Source organism: Siphateles boraxobius, unplaced genomic scaffold, assembly GCF_051911475.1.
Source record: "Siphateles boraxobius isolate OS27281-9 unplaced genomic scaffold, OSU_SipBor_1 13, whole genome shotgun sequence".
In the NCBI taxonomy this organism is placed as follows: domain Eukaryota; kingdom Metazoa; phylum Chordata; class Actinopteri; order Cypriniformes; family Leuciscidae; genus Siphateles; species Siphateles boraxobius.
In genome coordinates, this window is record NW_027508733.1 from 1,889,367 (window position 1) to 1,903,325 (window position 13,959).

A 13,959-nucleotide genomic window follows, 5' to 3' on the forward strand; every position below is an offset into this window, starting at 1 on the left:
CTCGATGCGTTGAGAGTTCACCCTCTTCCCTTTCTTGTTCCAGGTTACTCTTGGCTTTGGGTCACCTGTGGCTTGGCAAACGAAGGATACAACACCCCCGGAGACGCCAATCATGTTTTGAGGTCTTTTTGTAAACTGTGGTGCAGCTAAACAAGAAAAAAAAAGCAAAATACTATTAGCATTTAGCTTTAATGGAGTACTCGCTTACTATTTACAATAATGCCTTCTATTTTGGTCAAAATAGCATTTGAAACAATAAACAAAAAAGAAAAAAAGTCCAAATGAGTTAAGAAAGAGAAAAATGACAGCTGATATTACTTCCTGTTCACACCAGAAATGGTAAGTCAAGATGAACACATTGCATTTTGAAATAAACACATTTACAGTGTTAGCATGTCATGCATTCAGTGTATACAAAAAATCTAAATACTATGCATACTGCAGAAATAGTAAGAGTTGCATGCTGCTACAAGGCCACTGTAACAGCAAATCAATTAAATTAAATAGCAGAGTGATTGAACACACACCCACATACATGCAATTTAACAGTTACTCAAAGTGCATTCGACCATAAAATAGCGAGTGAGAGGACTAGTATTGGAGTGGGCTAGTGACCCGTTCCGCTGGGATAGAAATGTTGGGGAGAAACCAGGGCGGCGCCAATGGAAAGTGCCAGTGTTTCAGCACGCCGGTAATTACACCACAGAAAATAAGCACGTCGACGCCATTGTGAATAATTTATTGGTCAATGAATAATAAAGTACCTGTGATTCTGCCATGATTTGAAAGCCCCTTGTCAGGTGAAGCATCCAAAACCCCACGCACGTTTCATATAAGACACGCCAGCTGTAAGCTAATGATTTCCAGGAGATGATTGGGGCTGACAGTCGGTAACGATGGATCATTCTGCCTTCCTATCGTGACCCAGCTATTCCAGCTTCTGGAGACCTGGGGCTGTCATTCTGTCTACCATTACGGCTCATTCTTTGTAGATTACGCTAGTTTTGGAAAATAAAAACCTGTGATTTTTTTTTCATCAGAACCCAGCACAGTTTGTTCTCGGCTCATCAAATTATCAAGCCATCTACCTCGACTCTTCTCGGTGGGCCTCCGCCGGCGCTCGCTTTTTTCTCTCGGCGGGGCAGTAGGTCAAGCTTGACACAACAAGACATGAGAAGAGGCTCTCTAGGGGAACATGCTAAAATCCAGAAAGCGTGCAGATATGAGGAGATGATCAAACGGTCAGGCAAGCACGGCAAATTAATTATTAACCGCCCGTGGGCAGGCAGACGAGCCCCTCAATCTCCGGGTGCGGATAAACACACTTGAAGTTCCAGAGAGTGGAGAGGATGATGCCCGAGGTCTTTCTGTGTTATTATGAAGTTAAGAAAGTTCAACTTTCACAGCGCAAACACACACAGGTTGACTAATTTAGTTGGTAGGAGTCATAGTTATTTGGTAGAGCAAAAAAACAAACAACATACTTATTGTATTAATGCTGCTCGATTCTGAAAATTGAGAATCATGATTTTTTTGTTTCAAAAAGAGATCACGATTCTCCCACAACTCCAAACAAAATATGTAATTTACTGGAGTTTCTTACAAATGTTAATTGCTGCAGTCTATTTAAAATGTTTAATGAATCAAAATGAATTATTAAAAAAAAAAAATCGGTTTGAGTAAATGATTCAATGACGCACTCATAAATAGGATACTTCCCTTGTTTCATTACTGGATGAATCAGCGTTTTTGAACAATTCAGTTGAATGAACGATTCAATGACAATTTTTTTATAACAGTCACTTGCCGCCACCTACTGTTGTAATGATGTAATGATAAAACCGTTATTTGAAGCACGGTTACTTTCAAAAGGTGATTTGGTCTATTTTGATCACTACTGTAGACATCAGTGTTTATATGTGAATTATAAACTTTTATCCAAGTTCTTCTATGTTAATACGAATATTTGTAACACAGAAAATACAATACTGTGTCAGGACATCCCACCACTCCCGGAAAGTCCGGGAGTCTCCAGCATATTATTAGCGGCTCCCTGACGTCCGCAAATTATATACCAATATCGCAGAAATCGAGCGAGCGAGAGAGAAAGCCTGTTATTAAGATGCGTTTCCGGTGAACCGATCACAAGTGGTCGGTCAGCCAAAACGCAATCCCATTACACCTGGTATTATCACACTTTTCAAAGACGCTTTCTTGCGTTCGTAATTTCTGGAGAATTTCTCGTCTCTCCTTTTTCATCACCCTCAACTACATCACTTTCACTCTCGTGCCATGAATACGATTGAATGAACAAACCTGTGTCAAGTGGCTTACAAAAAATTTTTTTTTTATTTGTCGGGCCGTGCCATATGCTGGAAATGAGTTTCAAGTTCTGCTGTGTGGTTGATTATTTAAAAAAAAGACCCTGTTTCATTCCTACACATGACAACTGCTCTCTCTGAATCAAACACAGATCTGAATGTTAGTCAAAGGTTTAATAGACACTGCCGAATCTTTGCCATTTAGGAATAAGATTGTGTGGGTGACACATAATTTGACGATTAATCGTGCAGCTCTACTCCAAGACGAAGGTCAGAAAAACCAGCCGTGAGTGATGGATTGACTAGCTCCCTATAGTTTAACCTCTCTGTTCAGTGTCTGCGTCGCCCGAGGTCACACATCCCGCCGGCTGTGTATCGATGCTTTACCCATGACCGTTAGCGGCCACATGCGACGGCCTACAGCGCAGTCGGTTATGGATTTTCTGACAGAGAGCTTGTGAGTGTAATAGAGAAGCTTTGACGAGCTGAGACTTCACGAGACAAAGAGGATCACTCACACAATTAACCTTTCCACTAGCTAGCCGACACTTACTTCTGTTTACAGGAACGATACCAAATGAACACGTTTTCATTTTAATGACAGCACAAACAAAGCACAGATGTGCCAAGCAATACTGATATACATACATACAGTGCTTAGTATAAGTGAAAACACCGATGCTAAAGTTGACTAAAAATAGGAATAAAAAATCATCTTTTGGAAATTGATATTAATGCCTTAATTTAAAAAATGAGGAAAAATCCAACCTTTAAGGACACCAATTTTCTTTGTGAATGAATAATGTATTGTAAATAAATAAATGTTCTTCCTTAAAATACAGGTTGCATAAGTCAGGACACCCCTATGTTAAATTCCCATAGAGTCAGCAGATTTTTATTTTTAAAGGCCAGTTATTTCATGGATCCAGGATAATATGCGTCCTGATAAAGTTCCATTGGACTTTGGAATTAAAATATCCCACATCATCACATTCCCTTCACCACACCTAGAGATTGGCATGGGGCACTTTCCATAAGATCATCTCTCAATGCAAATCACACCAGCTATTAAGCTAACTGAAATAACACCATGCCGATCTCTAGGTTTGGTGAAGGGAATGTGATGACCGGGCTCTCAAGTGTCACGCATTGAGCGTGACAGTCACTCATTTCGGTCTTTTGTCACGCTCTCCCGCCACACATTGTATTTCTCACGCTGAAAAACTATTTGTAATATATTTAATATGCCGCAGCGCCCAAAACTCTGGCCGCGCCGCTCTCACTGTGGAACCGGCAGGAATCAAGCGCGTCTCCTCTCGTGTTGTTCGTCGAGCTACACAATAGCCAATCAGAAAATAGCACTATTGTATCTGGGTAAGATTTAACGCAACAACCAATGACAAAAATGTATCCAACCAAGGACATGCTTTATCTCCTTTCCGAATACTTTTCTCACGTTAGGAAGTGCAGGACTCCCGAAGCGCTTATAATAACATGATTCTGTCGCCTCCATTTGGTGAGTCTCCTATAATGGGAGGCTCAGGGTGACAGATGACTAACCATAATCAACGGAGAAAAAAAAAACCTTCCCAAGCTTATAAAAAACAGCTCCATTATACTGAGAATTAGAAAATGCAGGCGCAAAAAATGGCAGCCCATCAGGGGCGTTTTAGGACAGAGGAGAGAGCATCACTTGTCGCCCATCATGTTTAAAATAGCCACCTTTCAACCACTGATTGAGGCTTATCTAAAAGGGTAAAAAGCCACATTTCGGTATCATACGTACTTTACCTCTGAAAAAGGCAATTATGGGGATCCCAGTGCCGGATAATGTCCTAAGTGGCTGTAATTTGAGAAATCAATGTGAGCAACATGTTTCGGCCTAAACATCTGTAATGTTTAGACTCCAAACCAACATCTACATACAAGCCAAGCACCTCCTCTTACAATAACAAGACCAGGGTTTCACACTTACATTATGGAAATTCATAGCAGACCAATATTTCTCCGAACACGAGGCCCTGTGATAATATGAGTCCCGTGCGAATCGGCATCTCTGTGATTTGGCCGGATCATATATCACTTTTTCAAGGTTTTTGTTTCATGTGCGCCTTTTTATCCATGTTTCGCGAAGAATGGAGGCTGCGTTGGAGTGTTTTGATAGTATTTTGGGTGCTGGATCATATCGCTATACACAATTACACAATTTGCAGAAAGTGAAAGCTGAAAATCATCAGAAGAGCAAAAACAAAAAGAATGATTAGATGGAGATGAATGACATGTATAGCAGCATGCGGTAAGGAACTTTATTTTGTTTATGTCATAATACAGCTAGACCTATAACGAAAAGACATTTCCAAGCAATAGACTATTGACGTCATATCCGGGAGATAAGTCAGTAAATTTGAGTAAAATCACAGGCTTCGGTTATCCCGTGCGAATGCGCCACATGAAACTCAGATGTGGGGGGGTAATTTCTAAATCACACGAGGTCCCCAGATAATACTAATCCCGTGCGAATAGGGATAAAGACTCTGTTACCTTGGCAACCAGCAGTAACAGTTAGTTACATTACAAACAGCCAAAAGAAAAGGGAAAATGGCTCATAATTTGTGGTTTGCTGACAACGTTATTGAGATTGCTATGAGAAGGGAAAGGGTTTTTAGGATATTTCCTCTTAAATATTTATTTTTTGGCATCTTGTACCATGTTTTGGTATCTTTTCTGTACGTCTTTAACAGTCGGATTAACGCTAACTGTCGTAGCAATCTCTTTCCAAATTAAACATTTCTTCTTGTTACTACATTCTCCACTAAATTTCCCAAGTAAAATGTCCTTGTAACTGTTATACTCCTCCAACAAACACATATTTTCCGCTGGGGTAAACTGCACTGAGCGGTTGAATGCGCTTACTTGATCCGCCATGTTTTTAGTTTTGAAACGTGTCTTATTTTACCCAGAATGCATTGCAGTGTAGTCCTACTTAAGATAGTCAGAGTCTTAAGTGCTTTGTGCAACGGTCTGATTTAGATGTCTACCTGAAGTCTGACTATCGACTATATCTAAGCCATAGTCAAAGTCTATCATTGTGAAACCGGCCCCTTGTAGACTTAACTGAAAGTCTTTGTGACCGCAAAACGAGTAAAACTAGAAGAGGAAGTCCTGCCACAGGTTTAGCTTCTCCTGCTTGAACACAGAGATGTGTGGCCCTGAGCTCGACTGACTTCAGACCGACTATTGTTCGGTCACCAGATCTGACTTCAGACATCGATATGGAAACACGCGAGCAGGGCGTTTTGACTAGCTAATCGAGCGCTGCGAAGGCTTCATCAGAAGATGCAGAAGACTCACAGTCCCAACCAGGAGAGCATGTGGAGGAACGATAAAAGGACGGAGGGAAAAACACACGATATTAATATCTAGTTATGTGGCATTATGCAGAGCATTACTCAGAAACGCAGTTGTGGAGCATCTGTGAGCAACTAAATCGACTCAGAAATGATTTCTAAACAGATGGCAGGAAAGGTCGAATGCGGTTTTTGTGCAGATGTTTTCATGAGGTCATCATTAACCCTAAGCGGGTCATTTGGGTCTTTTACAGTCGAGCATTACAGCGCCATTTGGGACTAACACACCGGTTTCTATTAGATAATGTCTTAACATAACATAACATAACATAACATAACATAACATAACATAACATAACATAACATAACATGACATAACATGACATAACATATAACAAATAACATGACATAACATTACAAAACATATAACAACATATAACATGACACCAGATTCTTTAATACAACAGCTTTTCGGTTTTAATAATAATAATACAATAAAATAATAAATATGATTCTAACATTTGTTAGAATTTGTGTCGCATGCACCGGTTTCTTTAATACAACGAGTTTTCAGTCTTAAAAGTAATAATAATAATAAATAATTTAATAATAAAAACAATCGAGATCTCTGAGTTGAGATCTGCACCGTTTTTTTTTAATTCAACGACTTTCCGTTTTTTTAAATAAATAAATAAATATATAAAGATAAGCTATATTAAACCTCTCAGTTATTGAATGAGATTTAGTGGTTTACTTTTTCTTCTCATCTTTATTATGATCAGCTCATTTCATCTCTTATTTTTAATCTGCATGTCAAACATGGTCTCATGTCTATTTAGATTTTTGTTTTAAGGGATAAAAAAAGGACTTAATTGTACAAAAGCTTATAAAGATACTCTATACAAACAACAGGAAGTCAGTTGTTTCGTCCCGATGTGCTCTTCCCACAATTCTCCTGTCATATTACTACAATTATCCCTGATTATGATCCTTAAAGCCGACCCCAATGAGCCGTTTTTTCCTGCAGAAGTCTGGATAAGAAAATCTTTCGCAGGTGTGGGGTGAGTGAGTCAAAGTCTACTGAGAGCTTTAGGAAATTAACTTTAACAATAAGGCCAATTTTGCAACTGAGACGAGGAGGAAATTGCAACAATCTGAAGTGATTTGCAGCGTCCTCGGGCGATTGGTTCTCGTTGACAGGCCTCGTAAAAACGGACACCTGCGATCGCTCGAGGGTTAAAGTCCTCGGAGTGGACTGTGGGAATCTCACATCACAAATGTCTTATTTTGCAAGGAGATCATGATAAAACTATAACAGACAGATGTGAAAACCGTGCGCTAAAACACAAACACTGCTGAATAAAGCGCCACAACAACATCATTATGTCATTTAGGCTTGAATTCAATGGCTGACCGCTTTTAATTATAGCCGTGACATCAATTATGCAAATTTGAACAATAAACAAACTAAAACGTCTGGGTTTTGATCAAAAACACAAACAAAATCATCAAATGTTCACCTCAGTACTTGTAATACTGTCAAAGGCCTCTTGATGAACTGTTTAATTCCTCTCTTAAAGCAGGAATACACTCTTTAGTCACCGAATCTTTTCAGTCTATTGACTCTGATGGGACTCTGGTGAAGGGCTCAGTCGCTGATGCTGGATCACAAAGGTGACATGCAATAATCGTTTTTGACATTCAGCAAATCCGAGCCTGCTAAACTGCTTCATGATTAATCTGAGCTGCTCGGGGAAGTGTGTGTGCGAGTGTGTATGTGTATGCAGGTGGAGGTGACCCGATCCATGAGGCGCCATCTGCTGGAGGATTTTACAGAGATGAAAACGCTGTCATTTACACACGCACACACACACACACACGCACACGCACACACACTCTCACACACGCACACGCACGCACACGCACACATACACGCACACGCACACACACTCTCACACACACACACGCACACGCACACGCACGCACACACACACACACGCACACGCACACACACTCTCACACACACACACACACACACGCAAACGCACGCACACACACACGCACACACTCATGTCTACTTGTCTTCTGTGGAGCATAAAATAAGATATTTTGACGGATGTTCAAGCCACTCTTTTCCATACAACGAAAGCGTATAATGATCAGGAGCTTTCAAGCTCCAACAAAAAAAAAAAAGTTACCATAATAAGTCAAGTCAAAATTTATTTCTATAGCACATTTAAAAGCAACAGTTGCACCAAAGTGCTGAACAATAAAACATTGAGCATAATAGTCCAAACCATTTATTCCAAGTCTCCAGAAGTCATGCGATAGATTTGCATGAGAAATGGACAGAAATGCAAGTCCTTTATTTCTAAAGTCTAAAACCTCAATTGTACTTTTGCGTACTTTGGACACATGAAACTTGGCAGAAATTAGAGTTTAACTTAGAGCGCCAATGTATTTAATTATTTAATAATTAGAATATCTGCATGATTATTTGCCGAAGCTAATAACTTTGCACATGTCAACATATTTAGTTTAGTTGTACTTTATTGTCCAGCCTTGGCTGAAAATTGGTCTTTGGCCTCGCTATAAATACAACAATGTCAACACAATCAAATAAATACTTAAAGCCCCCCTGAAGTCAATAATTGATCCTTTAAATGTCCTCTATAATCACCAAAATAACATTTAAAACAAAATTCCTTGAAAAAAATGTCTTTGTGCCTTAAAATAGCTTGAATGTAACTCGACACCCTTGCCTCATTTAGTATGCGCTGCTCTATGAATATGCAAATGAGCCCCGCCTCCACTCACTCACTCAGCTCAGAGATCCACTCGTTGACGATCACACGTTGATCTGATTGGTTACAAGGTAGTTTGTGACGTCAGAAACACCAGCGATTTCAAAGCGTGTTTTTGAGACTGTCTTTGGTTCACTGCAGTTTTAAGGAGAAAATACTCAGCAATGCTGTCGACTTATGAATTTACACATGGTTTGTCTTAAAGCGTATTAAAAACCACGTAGATGTAAACAATTTTAAAAGCTTGATTTTCAACACAAGGAAAACTGTGTCGAAACGCTGTGAGTGAGTGGAGGCGGGGGCTAATTTGCATATTCATAGAACCGCATATACTAAATGAGGAAAGGGTGTCGAGTTAAGCTATTTTAAGGCATCAATATTTGTTTTAAGGCAAAAAACATTTAAATATTTAATTTTGGTGATCAAAGATGAGTTTTAAGGGATATAATTATTGACTACAGGGGGACTTTAATTACTGGATGAATCAGTGTTTTTGAACAAATCTCTTGAATGAATGATTCGGTTACATACATTTTAAGCCACTTGTCGCCACCTAGTGGTTATAACGATGCAATGGATACAATCGTTATTTGAAGCGCCAAATTACTCTCAGCGGGTCAGTGCCGATCATGGTGAGATTCTGTCAAAGGTTTAATGGACAAATCATTGGCATTTAGTAAAGGGAGTTTTTTAACGATTAATCGTTCAGCTCTAAACACAAGTCACAAAGACAACTTTTCCTGTGCTTTTTAATTGTTTCTTGAGCTTAATATGGCCTACTCACAATTCTTGGAAAAGAGCAGCACGAACATTCATCGAAACGTCTACTTTGGTGCTCTGCGAAAGAACGTCATGAGGGTTGACTAAACGATGACGGGGTTTATTTTCCCTTTAACAACTAACCTGAAAGCACCGTAGTGTGGGTGATTAAATATAATCATCAATATGATTTGTTAGATAGGTAAATAATTTGATCTTTATCTGATCACTTTATGACCTCGAGTGTTGAAAATCAGAGATTTACTTTAGGAATGAGAGCTGTGTTGGGGAAATTAAACCTGTATGCAGGTAATGAGGGACATTCAGGGCCTTTTAGCTGATAACTTTAAAGAGACAAGGCGAAGGTTGTTTTTTTTTCCCTCAGGGGACCGAAATCTCTCACTCGGGAGCTTCAAAGGAAAAATAAATTATTGAAATCGCTCTCGTCACTTTCTGCCCGAGTCAATCAAAGCGGAGGGGATCTGGCAAGGGCGCAGACTGCATGCGGACACTTAAGGAGATTGCTAAACGCTACAGCGTCCCGCGGCACGCCGTTTCCCCAAATACCACGATGTAGCGAGCAACGCTCTGAGGAACGACAACAAATAAGCCTTTGGCGGGATTTCTAATATGTGACCCTGGACCACAAAACCAGTCATAAGTCCCACTGATATATTTGTGGCAATAGCCAACAATACATTGTATGGGTCAAAATTATAGATTTTTCTTTTGTGCTGAAAATCACTTAAAGGTCCCATATTGTACAACTTTCTGAAGTTTTATTTTAGGTTTTGATGTCCTTAAGAATATATATTTGCGGTATAACTACCAAAAACCATGTCAATATATTTTTTACAGCTCCTTTCTCAGAAGCTCTGCTGAGAACAGCCTGTCTACTTAATATTCATGAGCCTCTCTTCTGATTGGCCTGTTGTTTTCTGAGTGACCCACCATTGGTGACTAAGTAGTTCTGACATCACAAATATATACGGAGGTCACAACAGCTCGTGAAAAGGCACAGCTACTTTATGCAGGCTGTGTGCATTTGTCTGTGGATCGACTGTTTTGAAACTTATATGGTAGTTTCATAGAGCCTAGACCTCAGTTATCATGAGAAAAGCCAGGAAATTTCAGTTTTGACAATATGGGACCTTTAAATATTAAGTAAAGATCATGTTCCATGAAGATATTTAGTAAATTTCCTACCGTAAATATATATATAAAAAAATTGTGAGTGGATGCAGCACAATCGGGAACATAAATGCACAACTTTAAAGGCGATTTTCTCGAAACTTCTTGTTTTTTTTCTCCGTCAGATTCCAGATTTTCAAATAGTCGTATCTCGAACAAATATTGTCCTATCCTAACAAACCATACATCAATAGAAAGCTTATTTATTCATCTTTCAGATCTAAAACTGTTTGCCTACCCGTATAACTGGTTTCATAGATTTCCACAGGAAATCATAGTAACTTGAAATGGAGGAATAACCCGAGCCGGTGTTATTGAGCAATGGTGTTGTGTGGGAGAGGGAGCACAAACTGGGACGCAGCGTTGTGCAGTTGTGGCGTACAGTTTGGACACGGGGTATTTTGGTCTGGTCGACGCGGCGCTGGACACAGGGGGCGAGAGGTTCAGATCGGGGGTTGTGTGGTCAGACGGAGGCACACCCAGGCCGATCCGACTGTTTTTAGAGCTCGTGTGGAGGATTGTGGGAAAGCGGACCCCCGTCTGACGCCTCGCACAATGACGGACACACACTAATGAGCGGGTTGATGTAATGCTGATACATACCAATCAAGAGTCTGGACACACTGTGCTAAAACTGTTTCTTATAGTGAGGATGGAGACTGTGTGTTTGTGTGTGTGAGAGAGTATGTGTGTGAGAGTGTGTGTCTGTGAGAATGTGTATGTGAGTGTGTGTGTCTGTGAGAGTGTGTGAGTGTGTATGTGTGTGAGAGTGTGCATGTGAGTGTGCGTGCATGAGAGTTTTTATGTGTGTGTGTGTGTGTGTGTGAATTGTGTGTGTGAGAGAGGTATGCTTGTTAGGTGTGTGTGAGTTGTGTGAGTGTGTGTGAGAGAGGTGAAGTTGTGAGGTGTGTGTGTGTGTGTGTGAGAGAGGTGTGCGTGTTTCCGAGGTGTGTATGTGTGTGAGTTGTGTGTGCATGAGTGTGTGCGCGAGGTGTATGTCCGTGTGTGAGTGTGTGTGTGTGTGTATGTGTGTGTGAGGGGTATGTCCGTGTGTGAGTGTGTGTGTGTGTGTGAGGTGTGTGTGCATGAGTGTGTGCGTGAGGTGTGTGTCCGTGTGTGAGTGTGTATGTGTGTGTGTGTGTGTATGTGTGTTTGTGTGCGTGTGCATGACTGTGTGCGCGAGGTGTGTGACCGTGTGTGAGTGTGTGTGAGGTGTGTGCGCGTGTGTTAGTGTGTGTGTGTATGTGTGTGTGAGAGAGGTGTGCTTGTGAGGTGCGTGTGTATGCGAGGTGTGTATGTGTGAGTTGTGCGCGCACGCATGAGGTGTATGTCCGTGTCTGGTTGTGAGTGTGTGCGTAAGCGTGTGTGAGGTTTGTGTGAGTTGTGCGTGTGTTTGTGTGTGTGTGAGAGAGGTGTGTGTTTGCGAGATGTGTGTGTGAGTTGTGTGTGCATGAGTGTGTGCGCGAGGTGTATGTCCGTGTGTGAGTGAGTGTGTGTGTATGTGTGTGTGTGTGTGTGTGAGGGGTGTGAGAGAGGTGTGCTTGTGAGGTGTGTGTGTATGTGTGTGAGGTGTGTGCGCGTGTGTGTGTGTGTATGTGTGTGTATGTGTGTGTGTGTGAGAGGTGTGCTTGTGAGGGGTGTGTGCATGTGTGTGTGTGTGTGTGTGAGAGAGGTGTGCTTGTTAGGGGTGTGTGCATGTGTGTGTGTGTATGTGTGTGTGTGAGAGTTGTGCTTGTGAGGGGTGTGTGCATGTGTGTGTGTGTGTGTGTGAGAGAGGTGTGCTTGTGAGGTGTGTGTGTATGCGAGGTGTGTATGTGTGAGTTGTGTGTGCACACACGCATGAGGTGTATGTCCGTGTGTGGGGGTGTGAGTGTGTGCGTAAGCGTTTGTGAGGTGTGTGTGAGTTGTGCGTGCGCGTGTGAGGTGTGTGTGAGAGAGGTGTGCTTGTGAGGTGTGTGTTTGCGAGATGTGTGTGTGAGTTGTGTGTGCATGAGTGTGTGCGCGAGGTGTTTGTCCGTGTGTGAGTGTGTGTGTGTGTGTGTGTGTGTGTGTGTGCATGAGTGTGTGCGCGAGGTGTGTGTCCGTGTGTGAGTGTGTGTGTATGTCTGTGTGTGCATGAGTGGTCGCGCGAGGTGTGTGTCCGTGTGTGTGAGGTGTGTGTGTGTGTGTGTATGTGTGTGTGTGTGTGTGTGAGGTGTGCTTGTGAGGTGTGTAAGTGTGTGCGCGAGTGAAGTGTATGTCCGTGTATGTGTGTGTGTGTGTGTGTGTGTGTATGTGTGCTTGAGCGTGTGTGAGGTTTGTGTGTGAGTTCTGTGTGCGTGTGAGGTGTGTGTGTGTGAGGTGTATGTGCGTGCGTGAATGTGTGTGCGCGTGTGAGGTGTGTGTGTGTGGGTGAGGTGTATGTGCGTGCGTGAGTGTGTGTGTGAGGTGTTTGTGCGTGCGTGAGTGTGTGTGTCTGTGTGTGTGTGTGTGTGTGTGAGGTGTATGTTCGTTCGTGAGTGTGTGTGTCTGTGTGTGTGTGTGTGTGTGCGTGTACTCATAAGCTAATTGTGTAAATGTAAAGCCACTGGACTTTCTATACACACACACACACACACACACACACAGCCCCCAGCTTTATTACCACAGGCCAGATTTATTCACAGCCCTTTTTTCTTTTTGATTAAAAACGTCTCCTCCACATGTTGATTTATGAGCGCGAGAGCGAGCGCGCGGGAGGCGGCGAGGATGACATCATGCAGTTGGCAACCTCTCGCAGAGGTGACATCCACTCGCTTGTGTCTGTGTCGAAATAAAAGCCTGTGTGCGTGTGGTTCAGCTGAACGACAAAACCCCCACAGCATGTGGCCGCATCACCTTAAACAGGGGCTTATGAGAACAACAATGATTTAAAGTCAATATGCAACCCTATTTACATCCGTAATTGATGCATTTCAGTGTGAAATGAGATATTTACAAAGAAAAAAGTAAAGAAATTGATTAATATATCAGTGTTGGGAGCTGTTAACTACCAGCAGTGCTACTAGCTTAACGGACGCTGTAGAAATGTTATGAAGTTGCAAATCATAATTATACCATCATTATTTTAATTGGTCAACATTCAACATTTTGTTTAAATTGATGTGTTACTTGCCATTTTTTTATTGCTTGCAGGATTTACTAGCAATTTCTGCTTTTCAACACACATTTCTTTCAGTGTACATACAAGCGACGTATTCCCAATTAGAAGTCTAGTAGAATAAAAAACGCTACTTTGCTGTTTTTATGTCACATTGTCAGGGTTCTCATGTTTTGAAGACAGGCAAGAGGCCAGAGATGACACCCAGCCGACGAGGGGGGGGGGGGGGGGTAAAGTTTTTTTTTCATTGGTTGTTGTGTTAAATCTTACCCAGATACAATAGTGCTATTTTCTGATTGGCTATTGTGTAGCTCGACAAACAACACCAGAGGAGACGCGCTTGATTCCTGCCGGTTCCACAGTGAGAGTGGCGCGGCCAGAGTTTTGGGCGCTGCGGCATATTAAATATATTATAGTTT

At 41.6% G+C, this 13,959-nt stretch overlaps 1 protein-coding gene across 19 annotated transcripts in view; it reads right to left on the bottom strand.

Moving 5' to 3' along the window:
* ptprsa (protein tyrosine phosphatase receptor type Sa) overlaps positions 1 to 13,959 on the bottom strand; it is a 249,630-nt gene that overhangs the window by 121,688 nt on the left and 113,983 nt on the right. For all 19 annotated transcript variants that reach the window (XM_077225921.1, XM_077225937.1, XM_077225936.1 and 16 more), the window contains one exon: positions 1 to 146. In XM_077225921.1, coding sequence (XP_077082036.1) covers positions 1 to 146 — 146 coding nt within the window. The remainder of the gene's footprint in view (positions 147 to 13,959) is intronic.